This window comes from Triturus cristatus, chromosome 10, assembly GCF_964204655.1.
Source record: "Triturus cristatus chromosome 10, aTriCri1.1, whole genome shotgun sequence".
In the NCBI taxonomy this organism is placed as follows: Eukaryota; Metazoa; Chordata; class Amphibia; order Caudata; family Salamandridae; genus Triturus; species Triturus cristatus.
The window spans coordinates 970,118,358-970,126,194 of NC_140593.1; the positions used below are offsets into that span (position 1 = coordinate 970,118,358).

The 7,837-nt window shown below is 47.8% G+C and overlaps 1 protein-coding gene across 1 annotated transcript; it reads left to right on the plus strand.

The window, feature by feature from the left end:
* Positions 1–2,376: 2,376 nt before the first annotated feature.
* Positions 2,377–4,231, plus strand: LOC146796351 (uncharacterized). The gene is made up of 2 exons (XM_085630203.1): positions 2,377–2,847; positions 3,147–4,231. Exons 1-2 carry the CDS (start codon positions 2,421–2,423, stop codon positions 4,037–4,039), a joined length of 1,320 nt encoding a protein of 439 aa, XP_085486329.1. The 5' UTR covers positions 2,377–2,420; the 3' UTR covers positions 4,040–4,231.
* Positions 4,232–7,837: the final 3,606 nt, after the last annotated feature.

The following is a 7,837-nucleotide window of genomic DNA, read 5'->3' on the forward strand; positions in this document are numbered from 1 at the left end:
TGGATGGGACATACAGTATGGAAAGACCTGCTCTTTTCTTCAATCTGTCCCATGTCCATCTCAGAGTTTTAACTGTGTTTATCTCCCTTCCTAGATGTCTGTAGGCTTGGTAGACTGCTGTATGTAGTGGAATGGGGGAGGCTCTATCCAGTTCCACTGCGACATGGGGTTGATATGGGGACAGATATAGCCAGTAGTGTAAAAATTGGGCTTGTTGCAATAGGTATACAAGTTAAAGTTGGGTGCTCCCGGCCCCCCTGGTGTAGTGGTAGTGTAAGAACTTCCCAGGATATTCTAGATTGATTTCCTGCCCAGATCAAGGAAACCATGTTGGATCGTACTTGCTTAAAGAATACAGAGGTTAGCGGTATGGGTAGATTAAGAAACAAGTACAGTAATTTGGGTAAAACAATCATCTTTGCTATTGCTATCCATCCAGCCATTGAAATGGGCAATGTTGTCCAAACAGTCACTTTCTCCTCCAGCCACGTGATCATTTGGCCATAGTTAACCTACCAAAGTTCCTGTGTGACTCTGCTAATCCAAATTCCCAAATATCTAACTGGGCCTTCAGTCCATTGTAGCGGGTATTCTAATGTAAATGGCTGCGTCATGTCAGTAAGGGGAAATAGTATGGGGTTGGACAAATTGCTATGTATTCCTGACATCCCGCCAAACCGGATCAATTCGTGTATCATGGGGCGTAAATTGTCTTTTGGGTTGCAGACATATAACGTGATGTCATCTGCGTATAAAGATACCACCATCTCCCTAGATGTGAAGCCCAGTTTCCTATTAGCATGGTGCTGTGGAAGTCTCACAGCCAGAAGTTCCATCGCAATAGCGAATAAATGAGGTGATAGTAGACATCCCTGGCGCATGCCTCGGGTTACCGGAAAGGGTTTTATATAAGAATGTTAAATCTAACACGTGCAGTGGGGCCTGTGTATAAAGGCCTATTCGTTTCATGAAATTGGGCCTGAAGCCAATACTAGCCAGCAATGGAAATAAATACGACCACTCTAGGGAGTCGAACGCTTTAGTGGTGTCCAGGAGGGCGGTCCAAATGATGTAATACTGCAAATTTTGTACGCAAGTTGTGAGAAGTGGAGCGTCCGGGTATAAAACCGGACTGGTCAGGTCAAACTATTAGGGGTAGGAGTGGCTGCAGTCTAGTAGCCTGTAGTTTAACATAGATCTTGTTGTCTACGTTGATTAGGGATAGTGGACGACATGAGTTGCAATTATTCACGGGTTTCCTGGGTTTGAGAAGTGCGATTATCATCGCTTCCCACATAGTTGGGGGCAGGGTACCTGTCTCTAATGCCTCCTGATAAACTTGAAGAAGGTGGGGTGCCAGTATTGGGGCGTATGTCTCATAGAAGGAGATAGTGAGACCGTCCAATCCCGGGGCCTTGTCGACTGCCAGACTTTGAATTACTTGAATGGAGCCATAGGAGCTGTATCATGTCCCAGTATTCGTCCAGCTCAGCAGCCCCATAACTTGGGCTAGATGAATGTAATTTCGTGTAGAAGTTGGTGATAATGTCAGGGAGCATATTGGGGTCTCTGATCAGGTTAGAGTCAGTGTCTAATAACTCTGTGACATATGTGGAGGATCGGGGGGTCTGAGCATGGTAGCAAGAGTTTTAGCAGACCAGACCCTTCTCCATATCTACGAGCCATTGTAAATTTACCCAAGAAGCGAGTCGTCCTGCGTGCCTCTTCGTGAATTTCTGTCATTTTCTCCCTAAAGGTGGTGAGGTGCTTCAGCTCATTAGTTTGGTAGTATGCTGCCTCCATGTCACGTATTCCTCTTTCAATGTTTTCTAATGATCGTCTTATGTCCTTCAGTACCCTTGTAGGCTTGGCAATACACCCCCCCCCCCCACCGACCACCGCTTTCAAGGCATCTCATAGAACTGCAGGGGATGTTACTGAGTGTTCATTTAAAGCAAAGTATTAAATAATTTCTTTGCGAATTTCCTCCCTAAAGACTATCAGGCACATGCATCAAGCAAAGAAATAGCGAGTCCTTAATTGCGATTTTTAAGGAATCGCAAATAAGGATTCGGTATATCCTATGCATGACGCCGATTCCGAAAAATTACAGATTCGCTAAAAATCGCTAAACGCGTTACCAAAAAAACCCCAAAAATCGCTAATCGCTGAAAACTCACAAATTACGATCTCGCAAATAGCGAGATCGCAATTAGCGAGATCGCAATTAGTGAAATCGCTAGTTGCGAGTTCGCATTTTTACCGAGTCGCATTGGGAGAAGCCTGATGACCTCACAACCAGGAAGTAACTCTTCCCATGTTGCAGTCTGTGCCCATAGGAAGCCAGAGCAGGAAGCAGAGTGCCTGTGGAGAGCTGTGGAAAGGAAGACTTGGCATCCAGACTACTGCAAATACAGGAAATGGCCAACACATCAGCAGAGGAGGGGGCAGGTGCCAGAAAAAGAAAGATAAAATTCAGTGAGAGGGAACTCGAGTACCTCATTGAAGAGGTTGTAAAGAGCCATGACAAGCTCTTTGGGAAGCTCTCCCCAAAAGTCCCAGAGGCTGAGAAAAGACGCATCTGGAACAGGATCAAATCAAAAGTCAATGCTGTGGGTGTGACACACCGCAGCATTGAAGAGTTAAATAAACGCTGGTATGATCTGCGGACCCGTGCCAAGGAGCGAATTGCCCAGAGGGTGAGGGAGGCAAAGAGCACTGAAAGAGGACCCTCGACAGTCCCGGACAACACAGCCCTGGAGGACCTGGTGGAGGGCACAATCCTGCCAGAAGCTGCAGTGGGAGTGACGCAGATGGATACATCCGGCGCAGCCTGCAGTACACAAGGTAAGAGGCACTATAATATACCCCTCAATGTAAATTAAAATAGCGCCCATACAGTAATAAGAAGGTAAGTAGCTGTATTCAACCCCAGGCCACAGTCCATATACAGCTACTAATGCATCATGGGATTCGTAGTCCCCTGAACCAATAAGTGAGTCACATTGCACTTTGTGTGACCATTGTGCCAAATATGCTTTACAGACTGTGATTACAGAGAGTGAGAACGTAAGAGCAGACTAAATCACCATGTTGCTAAACATTAGCCCAAACAAATATTAATCCTGTACTGTTTCACACCACAGGTGCTGAGGAAGGAGACAGTGATGAGAGCGAATGCAGGGAGAGCACACAGTCCACTGCAGAGACTGCCGTTGCCAGACCAGTCACACCTCCCAGCACATCCCAGGCACCCACACGACGCAGGGCTACAGTCCCTCCCCTGCAGCCAATGGAGTGCATTCCGGAACCTGAAAGGGCAACTGCACAAAGCCAGGCTAGTGTCAGGTCCACCACCACCACCCCGCAGACACCGGTCCAGATGACGCGAAGACGCAGGGCAAGGGGCCACACATCAGCACAGGAGGCATCGACTCCAAATGTCTGGGGAGGTGTCGAGATGCAGATGACGAGGGTGCAGCGCCAGCAGGCACGACACATGGGAGCCATCAGCCTGCAAATGGCCAAATTAAACAAGAACTTCTCCACCATGGCAGATCGCATGAGTGAACTCACTCAAGCAGTTGTGGAGGGCAACAGGCACACCAACGCCACATTGTACGAGCTTGTGCGTGTGATGCAGGAGGGACAGAACACCGAGCGGAGGAGGCATCGACAATTCATGGCGCGCCTGGCTGGATATACACGATTCAACAATAAGTTGTGCAACGCCACTGCACTGCTGTCACGGAGGTCGGTGGCAATGCAGATTGACATGGGGCATTGTTGTGGGGACGTGGCCAGGGCCCTTGGCCAAGTTACCACAGCTGTCAAACAGCTCCAGGCTGGTGCAGGTGGCCTCAGCAATGCCACTGGAGATGAGGGGAGTGAGGGGGCATCCAGCGTGAGCAGCATGTCTGCGCCAGTCAGCACCAGCAGGAGGTGTAGTACACGTCGTTCTACACCTATAATTGCACCAATGGGTGAGGATGCCGATGCAGGAGAAAGACGCCTCGGTGTGCGTGGGAGGAAGCGCTGAGCACACACATCCCTCAGGACAATTAGCCATGGTGGCTTAACCATGGTCAGGACATACAGAGGGACTGCTAATGAAGTCCCAATCCTTTTTTACAATGGTGCCTTGGTACATGCCGTGAATGTAACCTTAGGCTACGTGTATGTTTAGACACACAACAGTCCATGTTCACGTGCAAATAAAAACTTTGCATGTAAAGATTGATAGTTTCTGTCTCATGATTACGTACCTTTGAAGTGATGTTGGGTGATGTGGGCACGTATCAACTGCCCCTCCGCTGAGCTTGCAGGATGCGGGTGTGGTGGGTGTACAGGGGGATGGTTGTCCGCAGTGCCGTAGGCATCTATGGGTATGCGTCTCGTGGTAGCTACGTTGGGCTACATTGCACATGCTGCCACTTTCCTACAGCAGGTCACCGGCTGGTCCTGCATCGCACCACCAGGTCTGTGCAGGATGTGGAGGCGACTCTTGAGCTATCCAAATGTCTGTTCAATCACATAACCTGTCCTGGTGTGTGCTGCGTTGTACCACTGCTCCTGTTGGGAGCCTGGGTTCAACTATGGAGTCATGATATCGTTCCTCACGGCGTATGCACTGTCACCTACAGGGTAGTGTGGAATGTGTATGTGTCAGGTATGCATTGCCATTACAGAATGATTTAGTGTGCATTAGCATATTGTCTGACCTAGCAGGTGTCCCTCGCCATATCCACCCCTGAGTGTGTATGCCAATGTATCGGAAGATGTATGAATCATGGATGCTCCCAGGATATTGTGCGACGATGTCGGTCATGATGTCATTCACATTGCACATTGGTTGGACGTTGATGGAGTGATAACATTTCCGGTTACGGAAGATCTACTCATTGACTGATGGTGGACATAGGGCTCGTGGGTGCAATCTATGCATTCATATCACATTAATGAACAGTGCCATTCAATATGAATGGAGTTTGGGTGGGTTCAATTCCATTTGGGTTTTTGGGGAGGCTGATGTGGTTGTGGGTCTGAGTCATCATGGCAGCCAGGAAGGTTCTCTAGACACGTGAGTGGGAGCCTTGTGATACCCCTCCTGCTAATGCCACTACCCCCTGGACACCTCCTGATGCAAGTAGGTGCAGGCAACATTACACCTGGACATGGGGAGGGATGGCATGGGTCCTACATGTCTTGCGCTGCATTGGTGTTTTGAATTAAGCTATGAGGTTAAGTTACATGGCAGCGTTGATCCTGTACTAATCATATATGTCCTCATCAGTTTGTCACAACTGAGTGATGCGCAGGCAGAATGCCCTCTCCTGGAATCTCCTTCTGCCCTGGCTTGCTGCATGGATCCTCATCCTCCTCACAAACAAGTAGTGTGCCGCCTTTGTGTGCGTCCTTTATGGACTCATTAGTCAGTTGCAATATCCCTCACCAGCTCATCAGTTGTACTTAAATAAAAATGTCAAAATATTTTTTACCACCTGCTTATAATTCTCCTTAATCTGCACTTGCTAAAATGCGATTTTTGGGAAAATCGCTATTAGTGATTTTTGATGCATCCATTAGCGATTAATTACTGCGATTTGTTATTTGCTCCCGCATTTCAATTTTTTGCTAATAAGGATTCGCAAATTCTGGATTCCCGGGATTTGCGAGTTGGTATTTTTGCGATTATTGGTTATTTGGTTGATGCATAGGGAAACCGCGCTCGCAAATTGCTAATCGCTAATTTTGCGAGCACATTTTGGCTTGATGCATGTGCCTATTAGTCTCATAGTTCATCCGGGGGCAGATGCCAAACAAAGGCTCTCTGGATCGTTTGAGGCATCAGCAGCCGAAGTAGAACTGGGGCATGGTCAGATAATGTTGGTGGCATGTGTGCAATAGTTGTGGTCCAGGTTACAATGTCCTTGGTCACAAGCCAAAAATATAGTCTGGACCATGCTCTGTGGAATACAGGTACCCTCTCGAGTGTCCGCATGTATCTGCCTCCAGACGTCCACTAAATGGTGTTCTCTCATGATCATTGGCAGCGTCGCCATGACCCTAGGGTGTAAACTGCGGGAGGTGCGGAGTCAATCTAGTGTGTCATCTAGTATGGTATTACAATCCCCGTCCTATATCACTGTGTTCTGACCTAATCTGGAGATTTTGGACCAGATATTGCCAAATACCTCAGGGTCATCTGCGTTGGGTCTATATATAGTCGCCAAAGTAATTCGTCTCTCCCAAATGCGACCTTCTACTATTATGAATCTACCGTCTGGATCATTCAAAGATTGTAATGTGGTCCTTCCCAGATCTTTGCGTATCAACACTGCTACCTCTCTAGAATAACTGGAGTAAGTAGCAGCATAAAGATAGCCCTAGTGTCGAGAGCGTAATTTGGATGTTGATGTGCCAGTAAGATGCATTTCCTGGAGAAAGCAGACATCTATTTGGTGTCTAAGTAGGTATGCTTGTACTAAGCGTGCCTTTCTATAGTCATTCAGACCTCGGATATTGCAAGTTAGTTATGTAATGGATGTCATTTTAGGGAACAAAGTGTGGCATCTCGGTCCAGTTCCAGTAATGTATTCTGAGCCGTAGTTTCCTCTTTAGAGTTGTGGCCGTGGCGTCCTCGCTATGAAGATTGAGTGTAGTATATACACGTGATGTGAGTACAAGTCTACATTTTCCATTAAGTGGCAATATTCCCCAATTCACCCGTCCCAACCCTATGAACTCTATGTGAACTAACCCATCCTCCTCACCTCCCACACCAACCCCCAATCAGGCTGTGTCTATGTACACTACCTCAAACCAAACAACATTCCCAATTTGTGGTCACATGTGTAACCGGGAATTCTCCCTGGGGGACCATGTGTCGCCTGCAGACTGCCCTACCAGGGGTGGTAGGGTGGTCGAGAGATATGTTAATACAATGGCAACCGAGGAGCAACAGCAACTTGCTCACCGCCGCTGGGAAACTGAAAACATATCATAAGCAATAACTAAAGCATCTTTAGGTTTTAGAAATGTAATCTCCAACAGCATCAACATGCCCAAAACCTACAGTGGCAGATACATGCAAACTGCTATTTCAATCGTTGTCACTTAGTCTAGCATCGGTCAAGGCACAGGGTGAAGTCGCTGGGGAGTATCTTGGCCCGCCAATATGTTCAGCAAATTTCAGCACCGATTTTACTTCTGTGAAGTATTGTGGTTTCCCTTCATAGGTAACACGTAATTTGGCAGGGTATAGTAGCGCACATGATGCTCCTGCCTGTTGGAGCATGCATTTTACAGGCAAAAAGTAACAGCGAGCAGCTCATATCAAGGGTGTGAAATCCAGGTAGACGACAAGTCATTACCTTGGTTGTATGGGTCCACGTAGGATTACATCACGGTCCCTAAAATTTAGTAGACACACCACTATGGGCTGTAGAGTGGCACCCACTGGGTTCTTTGAGCCGAGAGAGCGGTGTGCCCTCTCCACTATGAATACGGGAGACAGGTTGGAGCCAACTAAGTCATGCAACAATGTTTCCACAAAGTCTTCAATGTTTAGGTCTCGCCTGAGACAGCGCATGCTGTCTCTTCGAGACATTTAGTAAGTGGCTTTTAAAAGTGCCACCAGAGGCTTTTGGTGGCCTAACGCTTGAGTGCACGTGAGCGTGCACGCCCGCAGCCGCCATCTGCCTTTCTGTCATGACTCATTAAGCCTCCTCCACCCCTTGCTGTCTGCTCTCTCTACCCCCCTCCCTTCTCCCCCCTCCCTCCTTGTTAGCTTATTTGCTCATTGGCACCCACGCTTGCTCGCTCTTCTCCGTAATCT